The sequence below is a fragment of the Perognathus longimembris genome, chromosome 24 (assembly GCF_023159225.1).
Source record: "Perognathus longimembris pacificus isolate PPM17 chromosome 24, ASM2315922v1, whole genome shotgun sequence".
NCBI classification, from domain to species: domain Eukaryota; kingdom Metazoa; phylum Chordata; class Mammalia; order Rodentia; family Heteromyidae; genus Perognathus; species Perognathus longimembris.
Window position 1 is genome coordinate 28994539 of NC_063184.1, and position 24222 is coordinate 29018760.

The window sequence follows — 24222 nt, forward strand, 5'->3', positions numbered from 1 at the left end:
TTCATACTTCTTTGCTTCACCTTATCTGTAAGTTTCTTTTTAAAACATTTTTTAAAATCAATCTCTCCTTACTCTGTTAATTTTGCATATTTTGGAGCTGGGTCCTTGGGTGCGTTGTTTCCTACCGGGTGTATTTTTCAGTTAATGAATCCATTTATGAATCCTTGATAATCACATGTTTCTTTAATTGTGTTCTGTTTTAATCCTGCTTTGTTTAATAAGAATGTAATCGTAAGTGTTTTTTTGCCATTTTTGCAACTCCAATTTTTGCAATTCCCATTTTTGTATGGGAATACAAAAGAAATGACATTGTTTGCCTATTATGTGATAGTTTTATCTACATTTTTAAGTTTGAATGCAAGGTTTGTAGTCTTCTCAGAATACTTTTGTTTTTTTACACTCTTTTTGCTGGTGCACATATTCGATTTTAAATGATGTTAGTGATAACTAGCAATTTCCTTACTATTTAAGATAGCTAAAATAAAATTAATATGACTTGCAGGAGAACAAGATAGTTATACACATGTATCTGGTAAATGGATCAGTGATCTATTTACTTTCTGTTTTTAATAGAGTTTTCATTATTTTTCTGGAAGTTTGATCACTGTGCTCAGATAGTCTGTGAGAAATTTCGGCTTCCCTATCTACTGTGTTCATGCATACCTCTCTGTAATAGCCATCGAAGAGTATGTAGTATGAAAGGTTTATTCACATGGCTTACGTTTGGTATTTACCTCTCACACATTCAGAAATAAAATATTTTTCCATATGGAAAAAATTAAAATGAATTTAGTGAAAGGATAAACTTCTAGGATAGGCACTTAAAAATCTAAAGAAATGTGGCCAACTGCTGTTCTTAAATAGTTGGAACTTGACATTTCTCTTTAGTTAAATGTCTACAGATTTTCCACCCAAAAAATATAGAATGATAGAGCTGAAGTGAGCCTAAAGAATGATTTGAGTTATTGTTGTGTTTCATTTTACCAATGAAAGAGCGAGCAAGAGAGTGCATTAATAGGGTATAACAGGGTAGTCTGTGAAAACAGCAGTGCTACGAGAAAATGTCCTTGATTTTCTTGTGGTAAGGTAGCAAAATCTTTCTAGAAAAAAATGCCAGAATTCAAGAAATCTAAATGAAGGTTTTCCTATTTACTTCTGTGTTATCTTTCATTATACTGCTGAAAGAACGTGAATAATATTTTGTTTTCATTTTTAATTTATGTGATTTTCATTTTGTGTTTTACCATTTACCATTCCCTTAGAGACTTGTCATACTTACAGCCTGATGCTATTTTTTAATGACATGTGTCATCCTAATACTTTTTACATATTGTAAAGGAATATGTATTTGGAGAAAACAACATTAGAATATGTAGCACAAAGCTATAAAGTATGAGGAGTTGGTTGATTTCCTTTTCCCAAAGAAATCTCCTCATACAGTTGTTTAATGTGAAAGGAAAAGGTGGGAAAACTTCTAATCAACTTTTGTACATTATGTAAAACTTCATTTTCTAAACTCTGCAAAAGAAAGTTTCATATTTAATGGGCAATCATGAATTATTCCATTTATTATCTACTTCCTTCTTTCAAAGACATGATCTGGATAAAAGGCGGGGTGAATAATTTCAAAAAATACAATACATTTTTAATGGGAAGGTGCAAACTACAGATTCTCATGACTATTAGCAAGTGCACAGGAAACAGAATTTAACTTGCAAAACTCGTCAAACTCTTGCAAAGATAAAATGTATGACACACTTTGTGAAAATAGAACACAGAGAGGCAAAGTTTTCTTTTTAACGCAACTTCTTGCTTTTGCTAAGTTTATGTTCTCCAGTTTCCTACTTTTCTTAAGTTTGGTATTTCACTCCATTTATATAGAAAATCAAGGGCCCTTTTATTTGTAAAGGTGTAGAAAGAATTGTTAGAAAATAGTTTGAGGGAAAAAATCTTAAATAATAGGATTTCTGAAAAAATAGAGGTTATCACTAAGTTATGTTTCAAACACAAAGCAAATATAATTTTATAATTTTTGTGTTAGCAAAATTTAAAATATTAATTTGGACAAAATAATGTTCAGTTGAGCTAGCATGAGCACAGACAGCTACCTAGGTTTAGCACAGCTACGAGGAACATGGCTTGCATTACTTTGTTTTCCTCCCCCTTTGTCATGTTTTCTGTCATTCCATTAGGACAAAATAGAATGGGATTATATTACTCTTTCAGATTTGGCTTTATCATTATTAGTGAAATTAAAAGCTATGAGTACTTTCTGGCTTTTCTTTCACTTACATTTAAATGGTTTTCCTATCATTGAAAGGTACGGTGTTAATTTAACAGAGCACAAGTAATAGGCTCACTTTGTTTCACTACTCATGTTTAGTTCTGGCTTCAAAATACTTTCTTGGATAATATTTACTTTTAAAATGGTACCAATCCACTCCTTTCCCTGTCTGATCTGTAGCTTCAATCTCATTCTTTTGTGGAGTGCATTTCTCATAGTATTTTACAAATACGAAGATTGCACGTCAAAATTGTGAGTATAATTGGCTTCATGTAAGAGTCTCTTCCATCCTTTTCCACCACAATTCTAAGGAAACAAAAATAAATGTTTTGCGTTTGAGACTTTTCAATGAGGAAAGTAACTGATTCTAAAATGCTGTGTGACAGCTTTGTGGATATTCCGACGACAATTTCCAATGCTATGTTTATTCATTGCTTGATGCCAGCCATTGTACTTCAAATATGCGATGGATGAGCAAATCATTTTAACAGGGCACAACTATTGAAAATACTCTTATTTTGTTCAGGAAAGTACTGAAGGCATTGAAAGGGTATCAGTATTCCACTGCCTGATAAATACGCTCAGCTTTCCTCTGTTATTGGGTGATTATCACCATCAAAATCCATTTTTGACTTATAACTATTCACTTATTTTACAAAAAGTGACCACATTAATGCTGAGCATCAGTTCTAACTGTTGAATCAGTGAGTTGATTTTTTGCTCAGTTTGACATGAATATTCTATGTGTCCTAAATAAAATCACCATGTTGAACTGAATCCTATTCTTTTAGGAGAGTTCTTTACTAACCAAGTTTTAGAATATTATTCATTGGTTAAAATAATTACATGCGTAATCTTATTTATAAAAAATATTATGGGCTAATCTTCATTTCTTAGTAATTATTATTAAGTTTCTTTACAAAAGAGTTATAGGATGATTAAGGACGATTAAGCTGTTGTTTTTTTCCAACTGGACTTTTTCAATTTGTATACATACTTTACAAGCATTAGAAATTTCACAAAGTATTTTAATTCTTATTGTTAAAAGATACAAATTTGTATTTAAGAAATATAGAATGAAACGTTTACATGGAAGAATCTCCTCAGGTTCAAGTTAGTAAAAAAAAAAAAAAAAAACAATCACACAGTTCTATTTCACGATCTTCTGGGGAGTAAATTTTATTTATTTATTTTCAAATTGAATCTAAGCTGAAGCAACCCTGCTACATTAAATTTATATTCTGATTTGTTAGCAATGTTTCTTTCTGTTCTTAGTTTTTAAAGACTTTTTTCTTTTCTCAATACATTTTTATCATCTTTAAGCAATTGTATGAAAGAGTTGCCATTCAACAAAGCAGTTAATGAACACAGTGTACTTGATCCACGCATCCCTTTCCTCATTCTTCCCCCGTTCACATAACATTTACATGTATTTTTTTAATTAAAGAACTGGAGGTTATATCACATTTATTTGGACAGTAATTCCAATAAAAATTCCATAGTTAATAGATGCATAAAGGTATTTATTTGGAATGAAACTAAAATTTTATATTTTCAATTCTTGCAAGAGCATTTTATATAAAATTATAGCAATATGTAAGATGTATAATGGTACAGTGTAGGTATAGCCCAAAACTTTCACATCAAAATTATTTCTTTCTCTTAAAATAAATGTCTATGCATTTTGCAAAGAAATTAAAGATTGTTAAAAATGGTTATGATATTGAAATCCTTATTACATGGTTAGTCCCAATCTCAGTAATATTATAAAGAGGGCTATCTTGTTGAAACATATGTTAGAATTATATGTAAGGTATAATGATTGTATTGTGCTAATTTATTTGCATTATTTTTGAGGCTTTCAAATATTTAGGAGAAATTAGCAGTGTTCACGTTAAGGATACTAATTATAGTACTACTTATAATGAATGATTCTTTTGATTCAGTGATAATAAAACTATACTTTCTGAGTACTAGGAATACTAATTGAATACTCCTCATAACATATGATTCTTTTGATTAAGACATAATGAAATTTACTGATTTCACTGACATCTTTTTTCTAGTGAATTTTATTTTTTAATTATTTCCTTCACATAGTTATACAAAGGAGTTGCCATTTAAACTAGCAGTTAATGAATACAATATATCTCGACCAATGTCACCTCTTTCTTTCTGAAATCTTAACATATCTCCATTTTACTAAACGGAGCAAATAAACAATGAGCAGCAAGTCCTTAGTGAATGGTGGAGGCACGGAGGGAGTTTGTTTGAGAGAAACCCCAAAAATCAAAAGTGATTTTTTTTTAAATCTGCATTCTATTTGGGTCAATGAAAATGCTTCACTAACTACAGGAGTGTTGAGTTCTAAAATGTCTTCGCTCGTGTTTCCAGTACTGAGAACTGAGTGGTTTGGGCTGAGATGTAAATCTGCCCTGTTCACATTTTGCACGGACTGTGGAGAGCTGATCTCACAGACAGTTATGTTTGGCTCTTCCTAGATGGAAGAGATAGGAGGCCACACATAGCTATCTTTATTGTCACTCTATTTCCATGCCAATCAACATAATACCTGCATGAAGCTAGCTAATGAAATTCATCGGTTACATGGCGTACCTGCAGTTTGCTCCATTTCCAGTAGATGCCTCCAGAGACCAGCCAACTCTTTGGAAAGCTTATAAACTTTAAAAAAAAGAATCTTTTTTTTTTTTTTTTAACATATCAAACTTTTTCAGTTGGGTGGCCGGCAGCTTATGCCTATGATCTTAGATACTCCGGAGGCTGAGGTTTGAGATACAAAGTTCCAAGCTAGCCAGAGCAAGAAAATCCGTGAGACTCTTAACCACCAAAAAGGCCTGGTGTGGAGCTGTGGCTCAAGTCGTAGAGCATGAACCTCGAGCAAAAGAGGTCAGAGATAATGCCCAGGCCCTGGGTTCAAGCCCCATGCCTGGTACCAAAAACAAAACAAAACGGAAAAGCATTTTTTTCTTGCTATATTCTGAAGCATTTGGGAAATAAAACCAATTTTTAAACTCTCCGTTAGTGTAATTCTTTTTGTGTTCAGTACAAATATATGCGTAATAGTATTAATCTATAATAATACTATGATGAATAATTTAGGAAAACCTAAATGTATAAAAGTTTCCATTTTTACTATAATTCTATATATTTTTAAGTCAGTTTCTTTCTACCTTATCTTCTTTATGTACTTATATGGCTGAAGAAATGTTGTAGTCCTGTTTTGGGGAAAAGAATACACCTGCACACACGCACATGTGCGTGCACACACACACACACAATCAACTAGTAAACATACTCAAAAAACATATCCACTTGTCAGTATGTGTATTTCTGGTCCTTCAAAGTATAGAAAATTGCTACCTACGCTAAGTCTGGGTGAGAATACTGATTCACTTTATTTCTTAGAAGTTATATTATCCAAGGCTGTTTAAGTATTAATTTAAGTCAATGTAATTATCCTGTAGGTGATTTTAATAACATTTATCCCTACCGTATGAATGTGAGATGGTGATAATTGGCCCAGATAACCCACTGGTGACTTATAAATATTAGCTTAATGGAAGAAAAGTATCATCCCGACTTTTGATTAGCTCAGACAGATCTTTAGAGTTTATCTTTGTCAGATTGGATAAAACTTAGATGGCCTTGTGTGAAAGCACAGGCTGAGTTTGAAATATTTGCCTGACTGAGGTGCTACACCTTGATGTGAGAATTTCAGTTCACCCCAGCCCCCGTATACTGGAGGTCCACCGCAAAGGGTATGTGTTCATTTCAACGTGGAGTGAATCAAGCCCATTCATTTCATCTACTTGTCTCTTTGATGGGCGTAGAAGCCTGTGCCTTTTTTATTTTTTTATTTTTTTATTTTTTGCCAGTCCTGGGCCTTGGACTCAGGGCCTGAGCACTGTCCCTGGCTTCTTCCCGCTCAAGGCTAGAACTCTGCCACTTGAGCCACAGCGCCGCTTCTGGCCGTTTTCTGTATATGTGGTGCTGGGGAATCGAACCTAGGGCCTCGTGTATCCGAGGCAGGCACTCTTGCCACTAGGCTATATCCCCAGCCCAGCCTGTGCCTTTTAAAATCGATTTCAGTGTGTGTGTGTGTGTGTGTGTGTGTGTGTGTGTGTGTGTGTGTGTGTGTGTCAGTGTTTCTACTGTTAGGTCCTTTTTTTTTTTTTTTTTTTTTTTTGCCAGTTCTGGGCTTGAGCACTGTCCCTGTATGTGTATATGTGGTGCTGGGGAATTGAACCCAGGGCTTCATGTATGTGAGGCAAGCACTCTACCTCTTGGCCGTATTCCCAGCCCAGGTCCTTGATTGTGAATCACTTCTATTTAGTCTGCTCTTCCGTGAGTGCTCCCTGCCAGTTCTTCCCTCTTTTTTTTTTTTAAAGAGGGGGGGTCGTGGGGCAGGATAATAATGAGTGGATAAAAAAGATGAATGGCTTTCCGATGAGAGATTACATTATAATTGTCAGCTTAGATCAAATTCTCAACCAATGTAAATTGAGAACATCGGGTAGAGGGAGAGGAGAAGAACCAGGAGGAAGAGGAAGGAAATAAGCTGCAATTGAATACAGGAGGAGCTCATGGACGGAAGAGGAAAGGACTCAGAATCTGTCACGGAAGAGGGCTTGGGGCGAGTCCCCACTCCGCCATTGATGAGTCTGTGTGGTTTGGAGCTGGGTGATCTGACTGAAGACAGGGGTCTCTTGTTTTTATTTTTGTGAACATGGAAGTTGCACTTCACAGAGATACTGAGCAAGTTGAAAAATGATGGCCACGCAGGGCCTGACTCATTACAGGCACCCCATTGTATCGTTTAGTATGGTTTCGTTTCTTCTTGCCCCCGTAGGCTTTTTTCATGCACGGGGGGCATGGGCATTCCGTGCACAGACAGACAGAGGAGGCACTGCTTAGCTGAGCAAGTTGGGCTTCGAGCCCCTGCTGTCTGATGCTCCAATGCCACACCTTCTGCCTCCTGGGCACCATTTGCCCTCAGCCTCCCCAAACTCCAGTTATCTGAGCCCAAGCTCATCTTTCCCAAGCCCTCATGCATCCTTTTATGTTTAGCAAATTACCAGTTATTCATGATCTCCTAGTCTGGATGTCTTTCCAGGTCCCCTCTGTCCTTCACCTCAAGCTCCTTTCCGTCGACAAGGATTCCATCTTTTTCCCTCCTAAATATGTTTTCGGATCCACCTGCTTCTACTGACCCATCACGCCATCACTCCTGGTGTCTATCTCTGGCCTTGTCTCCTGGCTTACCCTTCTCCTCCTCCCTTCTCATGGATCAGGTGGGAAGTTCAGATTCACAAACCCAAGGATGCTCTGCGGAAAGTCTTTACGTTTTTGTCACGTACTTTTTATTCTTGGCCCTGAGCCTCGATCTTCCCTAGTGTACAAATCCAATCTTGTCACTCTCCAAGAAAGTCAGGCCCACTCAGGTTGCTCAAGATTCTAACCTGTCTTCCGTGAGCCCGTCTCCCTAGACAGAAACCGTTGCATGCCTGAAAGCAGAGAGGAGTAGATAGAGCCAACAAAATTTTTGCAGAGATGGCTCAATTTCAGGTTCGAAAAGCCAGAAACCCTTTTTTTTTTTTTGTATAAATATGCCTCATGTAGCATTTACAAGATTCTAATATGAAAGCAGTTTGTTGAATGAAGAGGGATGGAATATTTACCTGCTATTTTATCTCCTAGAGTGTGGTTTATCATTGAAGTGAGAAAAGAACAGTTTTTGATTGATGGCTTTGTTTATTGACTTGGAAGTCTTGCTAGGTTGCCCAGCCTAGTTTTGAACGCCTGGACTCAAATAATCTTCCTATTTCAGTCGCTTGAATATTTAGAGTAACTAAACTGTTAATCTACCTAACTGTTGACTTCACTCTTCCTGAAAATCATTTTTGTGTATATATGTTTCATAATAGATTGCAACAAAAAAAGTGTTCACTATGGAAGCCCAACTATTAAAGTTACACATCATATAGTGGAGAAACTACCTAGTATAGAAAATACATTGTTATTAAATAGCAAGTCTGGGATTTTTTTTTGCCTGGATTATTGATTTTTGTTGTTGTTGTTGTTGCTCATTTCTTCAGTTGGTTGGTTGATTGGCTGGGTGGGTAGGTGGGTGTGGTTGGTTGATTGTTGATTGGTTGGGGGGTTGTGGCTAGTTGATTGTTAATTGGCTAATTGCTTGGTTGGTTGATTAATGATTGGTTGATGGTTTGGTTGGATGATTGCTTGGTTGGTTGGTTTCAGTGAGAGGCTGGTGTATCAAATACTTTTGAATATTGGTAGTCAACTAGCTTATTTATCTTAAAGGCAGCTCAGGTCTGGAATTGATCTGTCTATAAAGCAATCCTTTTTCAATCATCGTATTGCGGTAGCTTCTGGCATCTTTCATTCAGCGGAAGTGATTTGGATGGAAAGATCCATTGACAGGGATTCCGCCATCACTGAGGGGGGTGGGGTATCACGGGGGTGGGGGCTCCCCCTTTCATTGTGAGAACACGCAGACCTCAAGCAGACGGACCGGGCGAGAGCCGAGCTCTGCTGCGAATCTCAGTTACAGGAACTCCTACAAGAAGAGCATCTGCGTGGACATGCTTCGAGACGGCTACCACAAGTCCTTCACCGAGCTCTTCGGGCTGATGGAGCGCTGGGACTCCCTGAGGGTGGCGGCCAGTTTAAAGTCCATCTTCTGGCTGCAGAAGCCTCTGGAGGAGCGGCCGGACACGCTGGATCGTTTCTACCACTACCTGACCAGGGCCGAGAGTGCCGAGCGGGAAGGTGGGTGCCCAGCGGGAAGGTGGGTAGGCGGAGGCGTGCGAGGAAACAGGACCGGGGGAAAGACTTCAGAGTGTTCCACTGATGAATCCGAAGCCTGAGGGCAGCACTGCATGGTGCACTGCACATAGAATAATTCCAGGGGGTGGGGGAACACTAACTCACCAGGCTTCCCAGGCCCAGAGGACGACATTGCATAGCACCTAAGGGCGTGCGTGTGCGTGTGTGTGTGTGTGTGTGTGTGTGTGTGTGTGTGTGACATTGCATAGCACCTAAGGGCGTGCGTGTGTGTGTGTGTGTGTGTGTGTTGGTGGATATAATGGAAGGTGATTGTTCATATTATGTAACATATTTTAAATTGCACAATTAGTATAAACATATAGTGAGCGAAGTTCAAAGCCAGCCCAGGCAGGAAATTCTGTGAGGCTCTTTACCTCCAGTAAGCTTCGCAAGAGCCAAAAGTCAGAGTTGTGACTCAAGTGATAGAGCACTAGCCTGGAGAAAGAAAACCTCAAGGACAGAGCCCAGGTCATAAGTTCAAGCCTTAGCCCGAGGACCAACACATATACATACATACACACACACACACACACACACACACACACACACACACATACATACATCATGAATTGGACATTGATAGCTCACACCTGTCATTGTCAGCCTAGCTACTCTGGAGGCTGAGATCTAATGATGATCAAGATTCAAAGGCAACTCAGGCAAACAGATCCCTGGGATATTTATCTCCAGGTAACCAGCAAAAAGCCAAAGCTGCAAGTGTGGTTCGAGTGGTAGAACATCAGCTTTGAGCAAAAGAGCTAGGATTTGGGGCCCTGAGTTCAAGCCCCAGTAACAGCACAAATTGATCATTTTTATTTTTATTTTTTGCCAGTCCTGAGCCTTGGACTCAGGGCCTGAGCACTGTCCCTGGCTTCTTTTTGCTCAAGGCTAGCACTCTGCCACTTGAGACCACAGTGCCACTTCTGGCCTTTTTCTGTATATGTGGTGCTGGGGAATCGAACCCAGGGCTTCATGTATGGGAGGCAAGCACTTTTGCCACCAGGCCATATTCCCAGCCCCAAATTGATAATTTTTTTAAAAATTAGTCTTTTGATGAACTTTAAAATATGATTTACATATAATTTCCCACAAAGTCAATTTCTTTTTTCCCCCCTGTTGCTGTTGTAGTAGTGGGATTGAACCCAAGGCATTGTACACTTGAGCCATGCTAGTCTTTTTGTTTCTATTCTCCTTTTGAGAACATTGCCCATTCTACTCTTGAGCCTCAATCCTCACACCTCTGCCTCCTGAGAAGCTGAGATTACAGATATGCAACCACAACACCTAGCTTCAAAAAGCTAACTACTGTAAATAAAATATGCTATTGCAAGAGACCTGCACCCCAGCTATTAGCCCCATATTCCAAAGTGATACTTTTGCTAAAGTAAGATTACTCAAGGTAAATTTCACCCACTGGTCATTTTTAGGGTGAAATCTGTCATAGCCACTGATTAAACTAGAGGCTTCCATTTGAACAGTATAAAAAAAGGGCCAAACTGCTGATTTGTTGTAAAGGAATAAATTTATAATGCATTTTCTAATTATGAGGAATCTGGAATGCTAAATAGTCTGTTTTAACTTAGCATGCATTTTAATTTCTAGCCTTTTATTAAAGAAATGCAACTACATATATAAACATACTTCTCCAATTTCAGAACCTAACGAAGTCCCACTTCAGTAATAGCTAAAGTCTCATGCAAGTAGTAGGAGTCATGAAATACTTTTTCCACTTTATTGTATATCTGGTGACTAAGTTTGATGGGGAAGAAACCATGACCTCTTGCTTAGAATAACTCATATACAATGCCAGGGGTAGGGAGGGGTGGTGTTCTATGAAATTAAATTAGAAAATTAGAACTCTTATAGGAAGATTGTTATGGAAATATTTCCACTGACCAACATGGAAGCCTTTATATAATCACTTTAAAAAAATGGGGTAACGTTTTGCAATCAACGTGTCAAGTTCATTAGGGAAAAATAATGGCTTGCGTAAGGAATGCACCAGGAAATGGGATCTGTACTTTGATATGTTTGAATCGATCTTAACCCATGTGTGTCTGTGTGTGTTTTCAGACGTGTACATGTTTGTGTGTGTATGTGTGTATACAACATATAGAAATGTGTTACCAGTATCTTGAGGCCCCCTCCTCTGTGTGTCTGAGACAGTCACCCCAAGATGGCCTGGCTCTGAGCCTCCCAACTGTCTCCCATCGGATAGACCTCAGTCTGAGGTCACAATGAAGTTCATTTAATCACAGCTGCAGCACTAACAGTGGCCATCACAGGTCACTTTGCGTCCCTGGAGATTCGCAGAGCAGCAACCCAGAGTGATTTACATCACCTGGCAAAACATCTCTCTCGTGCCATTTTGTAGCAAAGTTGTGTTTAAACTCAGCCGGTCCCTTCTTTTTCATTTGCCCGAGCCTTGCTTTGTGTCTGTTACACTTCTTGTCCTCCCTGTCCTGGTGAGCTACTTCTGCACCATCTGTAATAATTGCGATTACGGTCTTGAGCCCCAGGGAGCTGGGGAGGAGATGGTAATAACCCAAAGGGGAAACTGACTTGATAGATAATGCAAACATTATTTACATTTGACTTTTAAATTCTTGTCAGAGATTGAGCAGCCTTTTTTTTTTTTTCCTGGTTACATGTTGTCTAACATACACAAAGTATATCCCACCTAGGGCTCCACGTGACACAAGTTTTATACAAAGCAAAAACAAAGCAAAAGTTGTCTGGTAAAATAAATTTAGCAACTAGCAGGTGTGAACTACATTGACACCACGGATATGAATTTATTGCAGGACTTATCAGCGTCTTTCATATGTTTGTGCATATTGTATGTTTTATTAACAGAGGAAGATTAGCAAGAAGATCTCCCCAATGTCTTTCACCATGAACAGTCACTTCTTTAGGGAGCAGAATGTCTACAAAACAAGCCAGTAATAGGGTTTCATCTTCTGAGTAACCCCGCTGACAAACTGAAAGCAGTAATCCACACACAAAGGGTAAAGGCTGCTTACAATATAAAGGGTAGACATAGAAAAATACCTTAGCTATTCCAGGAACAGGGTGCATGCCTGTAATTCAAGTTACACAAGTGGCAGAGGTCGAAGTGCAATCTGAGACTAGCCCAAAGTGTGAGACCCTATCTAAAAACTAAGGCAAAAAGGGTTGGGAGCCTAGCTCCCATGGGAAGGGGAGATGACAGGTGCAAAGGCCTGAATTCAAATTCTAACCAGAGAGAGAGAGAGAGAGAGAGAGAGAGAGAGAGAGAGAGAGAGAGAGAGAGAGAGAGAGTGTATGTGTGTGTGTGTGTGTGTGTATCTTCCAATTTATATGGCAGGCTAAACACAGAATCCTGAAAGCTCATGTAAGTAAAACTTGCTGGCTTAAAACTTCATTAAATGTTGAGACTATTTGGTATTAAAGTTTAATTTCTGAAAAATAGGAAAAAAAATAATTCAGTGACACCACCTCGCTCCTCTCTCCCTAAAGAAATGACACTTTGCTAACAGGTGTCATCCTATCCTGTCTTCTGTATCTCAGTCTCCTGTTTTAACAACAACAACCAAAAAAGTGTCTATTTCTAATCTGTTCTGTGTTTCCAGAAAGACATGTATTGCTTTATTCAAGTGTGCGTCCTTTTACTAATGTAATTGTCTTCATAGGCTCACCGGCATTTCCGCATTTAGATATGGTCTTGGAAACAGTCAAGGAAACGTGGAGAGTATAGATCCCCGCGTGGTCACGCAGGCCGAAAGGCTGCACAGTGGAACTGACGGCCACTCTGCTGTGTTTCTCTCTGAAGGCTACTTTGAAGACGTGTATAATAACTTGTACGCCCTGGCCTGTTACTTTAGCGATCCTGAAGACAAGTGGGTGAGAAACCACTTCTATGAACGCTGTTTCAATATCGCACAACTCATTAAAGTTGATGGAGGGAAGAAAGAAGCGGAATCCGAGTCACACATGGGCCTTCTCTACGAGGAAGAGGGTGAGTCTGACCTCTGACCCCAGGTCCTTCACCCCCACCCCCACCCCCCATCAGGCACCAGTGGCCATGCATGGGGGAAACTGCTGACCCAAGAGAAAGGATGCAAATTATCGAGGTCACAAAGCCAAGCAGTGTGACTTGTGCACTCAACTGCAGCATATTCCTCGAAGAATACCGATTCAACCACTCCCCATTTCTCTGTCCTGAATTAAAAAAAAAAAAAATCTCCACGCATGTTGGTTAGGAGACACATACACCACTTTGCTTTGTTGTTTCATCCGGCAACCTCTGGCCGCGCCGTGGCCCTGTGGTGAAGGCCGGTGAGCCCAGCTGGGGCTGGACGAGCTGGGGAAAGGCCAGGCGGAGGGCTTGCAGGTCTGGGGCTGGCTCGCATTAGAGGCTTCGTCCTCCGGCATGATGAAACACATCCATCCACCGCAGCAAACAGAATGTGGGGGCTTTGAACTACCTTAGGATTTCGTGTTTGAAATGATGTTGGTTTTTTTTTTCCTATAGCTACAGTCTGTTATTTTGCTTTGGAACTATCTCTTGTCAGATCTAAAAACGTGTTTTCTAAACCTTTAGATGGTGGATAGACCCTAGAACCATGCTTTTATTGCCTGATGAATAAAACAACTGTCAGTGTTGATGAAAATTCTAGAGGCTGTTTGATATGCCAAGTGATGATAAAGAAAAAACAAACAAACAAACATCCGTGTGGCTTTTGTAACCCGAGGTAGGATTTTCCTCTGGAAGAGTGGAGGAGGACTATGAGGAGGGAGTACAGCGAGATGGGGCGGGACTCACCTGGCTGGCCGTGGCTCTGATTGGTCCAGACAAGCTTGGCAGCAGCTGAGCTAGGGACAGGTGGCTGCCTCCGGATTCCACGGGTGCCCCCCCCCCACCTCAGGTGAAAAGAGGCTATCAGCCAGCAGATGGCACTGGGCCGGTTGTCAGGGCCCAGCGGAGCAGGCGATAGTCCAGGGCAAGCCTCCAGCTCGCACAGGGGTGACCAGGGAGCAAATGAGGAACACGGGATGAAGCCATTTTCACAGAGACGGGGCACGTGGTTGCAGTCGGGGGTGATGTTCAGCCCGCGGGCACAGAGATGGCCAGGCCCCACTCGGAGTGGAGCAGGGCAGACAGACCCAAGCCCCCAGGGTGGACGGTGTGGCCTTGTTCCCACTGGCTCAAGGGCTGGCAGATTCATCCCTCCCATCCACTCTCCCTGGTAGGCGCGCATGGGCCCTGGATTAACAAAACACTTGTAGCAAATCTCTGGCCAGTATCTGCTTCTGGAATCTTCCTTGGATTTGTAAGGATGTGTCATTCCCACTGGACGCTCGGACAAGCATCCCCGGGTCCCTGGAGAAAGCCCTCGAGTACTGCATCAGTATTGCTTCTAGAGCAGCGTTGTGAGCTCTGGCATGGCGGATGCCGGCAGTACAAGCCGTCGCCTTCCCTGATTGAGGAGGGGCCTGTGGCGATATCCTCAGGGAGGGGCTAGAGCCAGAAGACCAGAACCATGTGGCACAGCCTCAACTTCAGTCCTGTCCGGCCAAGCTAGCCTCGGGGAGGGGGGTCTGCTGCGGTCAGCCCCTTTCCTGGCGCGATGAGCGGACCTGGGTCTGTGCTTCAGTGGCTGGGCATCGGGTGAGGGATGGGTGCAGGCTAGTGGGGGGGGGGGGCTCGTTCCGACAGCACCTCCCCGCTTCTCTCTCTAATGACTTAGGAACTGATCGCGTCCTTGTGTTTGACCTACTTCTGACCACTTACTAGACTTCAGTGCCAAGCGGGCTTGTTTCCCCAGAGCCCAAAGGAAGCCATTCTCTTTGAGGAAGGACTGGACCCGTTATTAGCCCTTCCTTTCGGTACACCTTCTACGCCGCCCTGTCCCCGCCGTCCCAGTGGGAGTCTTCTGAGCATCGTCTCGAGGTCTTCCAGCACTGGCACCGTTGCTGACTGCTGGGGGGGGGGGGGGTGTGGGAGGACGACTTGCTGGATGAGACCCATGAGGTAGGGGACATCCTGGTGGGAACAGCCTAGAACAGCTTAGAGCAGCCTTGTGGAGTCTCTGCCCGGGACAATGATGGTCAACCATCAGTTCTAGGACCTGAAGCAGACAGGACAGCCTATTCTTTCTTCAGAAGTTCTCTCAGTCATTGGAAGACTTGGGGGCCGATATCACAGATCTGGATTCATCTCTACCCAGCCTCTGCTAACAGGGCCCTTGCCACCTCATGAAAGCTCTACCTCGCCTCAGTAGCACCATGGGCTGCCTGACCTTTGAGAGATGTATCGGTGGGATGGTGAACTTCGTAGAGACAGCGAATCCTTAACCCTCAGTACCTGAAGAATGTGACCTCAGTAGAAAGCACGGTCACCAAGAGTCTCACACCTGTAATCCTAGTTACTCAGGAGGCTGAGATCTGGTGTTCACGGCTCAAAGCCAGCCTGGGCAGGAAAGTCTGTAAGACTCCTATCTCCAGTAAACTATTCAGAAAAATCTGGAAGTGATGTTGTGGCTCAAGCGGTAGAGCACTGGCCTTAAGCACAAAGAGGCTCGGCAATAGCACCCAGGCCCTGAGTTCAAGGCCCAGCACCAGCACACATACAAAGCAGGGTCATTGCAGATGATCAGGTTAAAATGAAGGCATCGTGATGCCAGGCACTGGTGCTCTTGCAGCCTGGGCAAATAAAAAAATCTGTGAGACTCATCTCCAATTAACCAGCAAAACATTGGAGCTGTGGTTTAAATGGTAGGACACTAGCATTGAGCAAAATCCACAAAAACAACACAGGGACAGTGCCAAGTCCCTGAGTTCAAACCCCAGTGCCAGAACAAATAGAAAGACAAAGGGGGTGGGGAGAGATAGTACAGAAGGCCTTCATCGTCCTTGGCCATGCCCAAGCAGAGCTGGGAGCCCTGACTGCTGAGCCAGCCGGGTGCAGAGGAGAGGTGACGGGAAGACTCAGGGACCCCATCAGCAAGCCAGGCCATGCCCTCGGCCACCCAGGTTAGCAAGGGGCAGAGAGGAGGATTGTTTTTCCTCAAAGCCCTCAGCGGGAATCTGCTCTGCTGACATCTTGACTTGGGAGTTCCGGCCTGGACTTCCGGTCTGAACTTCTATCCTGAACTTGTGGCTCTGGGAGCATTGAGATCATACATTTCTGTTGGTTAAACCCTTAGTGACAAAGACATTATTTCAGAGGGGAAACAAAAGAAAATGTCAGCGGCGGAGTCACATCTGAAGACTGTAATGTGCTTTCCTTTTAAACTCTTGACTTGTGAAAGTCTGGGGGTGGTGATCAATTGAATACTTTCCAAAGTGACACGAGATGATAAACAAAAACTCCTTAATATCTCATACAAATGTTCTTTTCCTGGCATTTTGGTTTTAAAAAAAAATTATTTTACATCCCGTTATATATGTGGCTTTATTTTTATTCTTTAGCATTTGAAGAGAGGTTTATGATCACAGTGCTCAATTCTTAATAAAAAGGTAAAAAAAAAACCCACAATAATTTAATACAATCCAAGATACATCAAAATGGATAGAAATTTCATTGTAATTTCTTATTTGTCACGGAATAGCATTTCCCAGTTTATTAGAAAAACAGCCTTAATAACTAAAAGACATGCAATGGATATATCAGTTTTTAGTGTGGTATTTTATTTTCTCTTTCATTTTATTAAAAATTAATAGAGATATACGCGCAGTTGAGAGGATTTAAAAACCCATCAAATACACAAACTCTCCACTGGGGCAGCCTCTGGAGAAAGGGCATTGGCAATATGGAACGATATGAAGACTTATTCTGCATGATATTGCCTTTCCCCACTGTTAGAACTGATGACTTTGTGCATGTGTTAGTTTTTAATTGGAGGAGACCTGACTAGATTAAGAAAAAAGTCGGCAAAAGTATTGAGAAAAGATAGAAGGTTTTGATAGCGAATAAGAGATAATCAGGAAGATGAAAGAACCATTATAGATCCAATCACACTACTAGTGATGCAGGGAAGTGTGAGATGCTCATTAAATGCAGAGATTGAACTGTCAGCAGCTAGCTACAGAAGCCCAAATCTGCAGAGACTTTTAGAAATGTGGGACAAAAGTTTTAAATAATAAGTATCAAGCAGACCCTGCAAATTCACACACGGGGGGGCTAAACTAATGATGGCTAGTAGACACTGGAAAAATATTAGACAGGACAATCCACTGAGCTTCTCTCTTGACTGTGCCATTTGCTAGTTATTTCACCACTGAGCTGCTCACTGGCCTCATCTCTAAAATAAAGGGTCAGGGTGGATCTTTTCAAAGTTCATGCCTTCAACAGTATTTCTCTTCCCCTCCCTGACCCCCCCCATCCCAAGTTCCCCCCCCCCCCGCCCTGTCCCACCCCAGGCCTCTGGAATACCCTCTGAAGACCTACATAGCCAACATGCAACGACAGCAAAGCCATTTAGGAAAGGTCGCTTGTGAGCTGTGCACAAGATTTTCCTCGTTCTCTTTTCCTGCAAACATGCACCCTTGGAGAGAGGAGACTGTGGCCCAACAGGAACCTCCCGGTTGCCTTTCCAAGTAGTTAGGATCACTTTGGTGTATGCTGCAATCGGTACGCGGTACATTCCATCCATCTCAGTAACTTGAAGGCTTTCTTGCCCCCCCCCCATTGTATTGTTTCACTTGTATGCTGGGCTGTTGTACACAGCTGAGCTAAAATGCTGAAGAGAGAAGTAGTGTGGGTTGACAATGGAAGGAGCAAGAATTGTTCTCCTCCGCTGACTCATATTTCGTAAGTCTACAAAGCGATGCCTAAGGAAAAAACGCTATAAGCACGACACTAAGGTCAAGCAAGGCTTGTTTCTGCAGAATGACAGGTAGAGGAAAATATGGTAAATTGGAAAATAGTTCTCGCTTGCTTTGTACTTTCTATGTCTTCTTTCATTTGCCAACTCGTGAAACCATTTCCCTTCATCATTCTGTCTTCAGTCCTAGTTCAGCCCAAGAATCCTGTATAGAATTCAGCTGGTACCTCTCCCGTCACGACCAAATCCCCTCCAGACCAACCGATTACCTACCACACAGGTGGATTTTTAAAGAAAGCTCTGTGATGGTTAGTACAAAATAGAAATCTTCCAGAAATGGGGAACACAATTAGTGAAAAGTATTGGTAAACTGAGTCGGTTGGAAGGAGAAGATGTGGATGGGTTTACTTATAAAACAAAGTTTTTTTTGGTCACATATTGAAATTCAAATGTGAGCTTTGTTGTTTAGTAAGTGTGGGTAGAGTGACCACCAAGCAAGGGAAATTAGAGGAAGAAGGGAGGTTGAGGAGGTGCTATGATCTGTGAGTGGAGAGGTGGGTATGTTGTGTGGATAAATGTAAAGGAGGTGGATGGGCCTATATCACACAGGGAGACAGCAGCAGCATTCAGACAGAAAGTAGGGGGTGGGAAACGTGTTTTATATGCAGTACACATAGCAAAGGATTAGCAGCTATATTCGATGTGAACTATATATTAATTGATAAGAAAAAATGCCAAGACAATTGTAATTTAATAGTAAAAGATATGGACAATTCACCAGAGTATAATAATGAATTCATGGGGAAGAGACACAACTTAAAACTCAATTTGAATAATTGAAAAGCACTGTTTAACACTTCTTAAAATAGAGGTGGGGGGGACAATCGCTATTCCTTGAAGTAGGGTTTATGTGAATTGCTAGTAATAGAGAATCATTTCAGTGGTTTGGAAAGTATTATAGCAATATACAACCTTTCAAAACGTAGTTATGAAAATACACAGTATGAAAAATAATTCTAATATAGGAATCTAGATAAGCAGGAAACTTATATTTGACTCCTTCCAATTGTATACCAATTGCAAATGAATATAGAAGCAGAGTAGAATAAAAACTAAGCAAAATAAGCACCTTTTGAGTGATTGATGGTGTCATTGTTAGCAATATTTTATGATTTTTTTTCCCTGTAGGGTTTCATTCATGCCGATTTATTTTTGTCTTTAAGTAAATATACCTTGCATTATGGTTTTGCTAAATATTACTTGTTTTGCTTTATTGAATTATATTTTCAGAGTCCTTTTTGTATTTTGGGTCACAGTGCAGCTATCATCCCAGGCCTGAAGTAGTTCCTAGAACTTTGGTGACTTAACATGAGAACCAGGACAGTCCCTTGGAAATTGGCACGAATGGAGTCCCACTGAGGAGAGCAAATATTAACATTTCCTTTGTCTTTCTAAATCTGGTATTTTATTCATGGATTCGAATACTGAGGCAATAACGTCCTTATTATTTGCTATTAATAGATTTTTGGCAAGCACGATAGGATTATTCTTGGTTTTTAAATGACTCTTATTTTTCTATCTAAATTGCTGTCATATTTTAAAATTTGTAAGGAAGCAATGTCTGTTTTATACACTGTATTGTTAGGGAAATGACATTTTACACTGACAATGTATCTCTTTGTAAAATAGCCTTGAGAAATACACTTGTTGATGAACATTACAGATGTCTAAAGGTGTCTTTGACATCTTTAGTACAATTAACCAAGTTCATTGGAACATTTTCCCCCCCTTAACTGTTTATTTTCTAAGTACTTATTTTCCTTACTTGTAAATTTCTTCTAAGCCTGCATCTTAAAAGTTTCTTGGAGGAAACGTTTTCCCCAAAGGTTCTGTGGTAGAGCAAAACCCATTCTTCCATTCTGGTTTCCCAATGAGGGGATGGAGTCACCAGCAGACAGCTGGTCGGAACCCTTTTATTCAGGGAACCAGGTAGGGGTTTGTGGGGGGGGGGTGGGGAGGGGGAAGGGGAGCTCACAACTTCCTGGCTACTTCTTCCCACACTTTATTTGGGGGGGGGGGCAGAAATCCCACAAATGGATTTCAAAAGTGGCTCCTCGTTTACATTATCCAAGATGAGTCTGACCAGACCAATGATTCGCAATGGAGTCACTTGATACATCCATGAAGGTCTTTCATTAGAGTCTAATAATCAAAACTATTTTTAGAAGTCAATTAGCATTGTATTCCTATCTAAGCTAATTGTCCCTTTCTGGGTCATGTCAGTTTATTTCTCCATCTACTCTGTGTACACATTCATAAGGCCTTATAGTATTTAATGAAGAGATCCTTTTTAAGTATTGATAGCCATGAGAAAATTATACCATGTTTGATCTGTGTTAAAGAATCCAAGTCCAAGATCTTTGAATGGAACTTAGAATAAAAAATGTAATTAGGTTACATCCCTAAAGTCTGATATATCTTTAAACAAGACTGCAAATGAAACTTTATTAAAGCTTCAAATGAATTATTTCATGGCCTTTTTTTTTTTTGAAAATTCATTTTCTTCCCCTTCTCTTTCATGTCTGTGTTACTGACACTGCTGCTTGTATTTTACCTGTCTCTCTCAGGTGGTTTAATTATTTACTGCTTAACGAGTAGCACAGAAGGCTTCTTCAGAGGTACCGGTTCTGCAGCAGGTTCTCTGTTTCAAAGCTTTGCAAGGAGGCCTTGAATAGCTGCTCCACTGAACCAACCAGTCTGGAAGCAATTGCTAACTCTGACTGAAGCCAAGAACTTCCCTAGAAATTCCTCTACAGAGGCACAACTGAGCCCGAGTCAGATGGCTGCATGAACGCGTATCAGTGTCTTAGAGGACATTTACTCACAAAAGCCACACTGTTCTGTACTGTTGAAGTTCTAAGGCACTTCAAGGAAAGGACCTATCCATAGTCAGTATCACTGGCGAACTTAAACAGGTCACATGACACAGGAAGTCGCTGGGTGTCTGTGGAACACCAAGCGTTCGGCACAGAGCTGACACAACTTTATTGGCATGGGCTGCAGCCGCACTTTGACTGTGATGTTGAAGTGCAAACATTGGGCCCTGCCTGGAAGCCCAAACATCTGGCACATTTTCCATCAGGCTTTGAACATCTGTTGTTCTGTCTAATCTGTCTAGTCAGGACAGTCATCAAAGCTCAGCTTCCTCATCTCTAATGTGTAGACCTTGTATTAAGATAAATGAAACTATTCAAATGTATAGAGAGAGATAGAAAGACATATGTGTTTACATGTATGTATTTACATGTGTGTATGGACACACGTATAGACAGCAGCTAGTATCATGGCTGGCGCTTATTTATGTATTTATTTATTTATTTATTGCCAGTCCTGGGGCTTGGACTCAGGGCTTGAGCACTGTCCCTGGCTTCTTTTTGCTCAAGGCTAGCACCCTGCCACTTGAGCCACAGCACCACTTCTGGCCGTTTTCTGTATATGTGGTACTGAGGAATTGAACCCATGTATACTAGGCAAGCACTCTTGCCACTAGGCTATAACCCCAGCCCGACTGGCGCATATTCAAAGTTCAATATTGGTATTTCTCTCTCTTCACTCACCTAAATAGATGACTTTCTGTTTGATGGTAGGGTTTTTTTTTTCCCTCCTACTATCTAAAACAACATATGTTCACCACTCATCAAAGCTGGACAAAGAGGAGAACGTGAATACTCTCCTCTCTCTCTGCACCGCTGGCCTCATTTGCCAGTACTGATACTTTGGTATGTATGATTCCACAGCTATCATCTTGCTCTTAGAAACATATATGAATCAGATTGAATGTAGATGATTTAAAATCGTGAGCAGTATGTAACCAAATAGGAGTGCCATTATTGATTAGATCTGAGTAATGTAACTCATTAGTTAGCTGATCAAAGATCAATATGGAATTTATTTCCCAAACTTCTATACCTGTCACCACTTTTTACTAAACATCTTCAGTGAGGTGAAGACATAAAGGTAAAAACTATCATGTGAAAAAAATAATACATTCTGCTGACTCTCTAAGGCATGTTACCAACTGGTATTAATTTCATTCTTACACAGAATAGAAACGTTGCGTCGTCTTAACATATTTTTAATTTTTTTGAGTAAATTTGATGCCCTCCCTTGTTTTCTTTTAAGAGCAAAGGTTCTGGGTTAGTCAGACTTTTTGTCACTGTAAAAAAAAATAAATTACCCGAGAGCCGTAGTTAAGAGCAAAAGATGTACTTTGTCTTGTGGATTCAGAGGTTTCAACCCATGGGCTACTGGCTCTGTTGCTTTGGATCCGGCTGAGACAACATGGTGGTGGAGGTGATGTCCAGGGGAGAAAGGAGGGGCCCAGCACAAGGTGTCTCTTTCTAGGGCTAGCCCACAGGGACCTGCTTCTTCCAACCAGGCCCTGTATCCCAATAATGCCGTCATAGTACGAATCCATTGATGGATTAGGTCATCCACTGATTAGGTCCGAGTCTTCAGAATTCAATTATTCCCATTCCACATCCTCCCCCAAAATGCCCACTGCTTGGTAACCAGGCACTTAACACGTAAGCCTTTTGGAATTCCACTTTCAGCTTCAGCCCTAACAGGCGCTTTAGCGATTGAGGCCTAGGAATTGGCAAGCTCGAAAACCAGTACTGAAGTTTATCGATACATAGCTGATTCGACCTTGTCCAACTGTCTACTGCTCAGCCTCCTGAAATCATAAACTACAAGCACTGATGACAGTGCCTCCAGAATATTTTGACGGTTGTAGCCGATGTTCTAGATTTTCATTTTAAAAATTAAGCCAGGCTCACTAAAGCATTCCTGTGGTACCAGCTACGTAGGAGGCACAACTCGGGAGAACCATGCTTCTCTAGCTCAGGTAGAAAGTTAGGGAAACCCCCTCTCAGTCAGTAAGCCTGGTATCTGGAACCAGCTAGGTGGGTAAGTAGGAGAATTGCTGTCAGAGTCTAGTCGCAGGATCAAATGTGATGTGCTAGCTGAAAAAAAAATAACTTTAAAAAAATCTGTGCTAGTTTTGTTAACATCAGTGATTAAAACAAAAACCTTTAGAGTACTCCTTCTCCTGTACATGTCTTTCTGAATTTTTGACATCCTCTTCATTGACTTGGTGACTGACATTCCTTAATGGGTGTCTGGTCTCTTTCCTCTAATCCCTTCTTGAAATCTCTATCCAAAAAGGACACAGAGATTTTTTTTTTAAGGGAAATAACATTTTGAATTTTTTCTAAATACCCTAAAGTTGCTACTCAAAAGTTATAGGTACATTTTCCTTGAAGTTTATTAGAGATGCTATTGAATTATGGAACAAAACCTTTGTCTCCTGTGTTCCATTTTGCAGTGGTGTATAGTAGAGGATAGTGTGCCACAAATCTCACCAGACAGGAGATAAACCCTGGCAAGTGATCATTTCCATTGGAAATGTGGCGAGCCCTTAACTATTTCAGCGTGTGCCGTGCCGTTATAATTATCATAATTGAATGTAAAAGCCAAAGGATAATGTAAATTGTTCATGCAGTTAAGCCAAAATGGAAGGCACAAGGCCTTTTGTTTTTAGCAAAGGGTAATAACGTTTTTCTCTTTTGCTACTGTTCACTCTCGCTTTTAGTGGGTTTTATGTCTCCACTGAACAGAGTAGTAACTTATGCCAAAGAAGTTCCAGATTAAAATGCAGCACAATATGCATAACGCCTTATTGTTCCTTTAGGTTGTTGTCTTAAACTGAAGTGGACGATTTGCTAAAGTCTTCGACAATTGTGCACACAATTTGGAACTAAATAGGCTCAAGATATATACCAGGGTAGCTAAAGAGAGGGGCCCCTCGTACCTGTCAAATTATTTTCATACAATTGTTTCTAAAGCATTATTTTTCCTGGCGACTGTGCAAGTTGATAGAAAAAGGAGATAATTAGCTATGTTCAGGCTTGCTCATGCACAGAGCTAAAACAGGCTAGACCCCGCATCTCAGAGACTGTGACATTTTAAATTACCTGAACAATATCAGTAGCCATCCTTGGACATAATTAACACCTTGCCTAATTAATGTCACATCTGGAGTGAGTCTCACTTTATTTATGAAATGTGATTTTATTCAAACTTCTATCTTGCAAACTTTGGATTTGGGTGTTGTTTTCTTAAACAGGGCAACTTCTTTTCTTTTTTTCTATTCTTTCCTTTTCTATTTTTTTCTTTTCTTTTTTTTTTTCATTTCCCTCCCCC

The 24222-nt window shown here is 40.9% G+C and overlaps 1 protein-coding gene across 1 annotated transcript in view; it reads left to right on the plus strand.

Moving 5' to 3' along the window:
• Window positions 1–24222, plus strand: part of Ttc29 (tetratricopeptide repeat domain 29) — a 99472-nt gene that overhangs the window by 9672 nt on the left and 65578 nt on the right. Inside the window, exons 4-5 of the mRNA XM_048333553.1 lie at window positions 8871–9094; window positions 12963–13148. Of these exons, the coding sequence (XP_048189510.1) occupies window positions 8871–9094; window positions 12963–13148 (410 nt within the window). The remainder of the gene's footprint in view (window positions 1–8870; window positions 9095–12962; window positions 13149–24222) is intronic.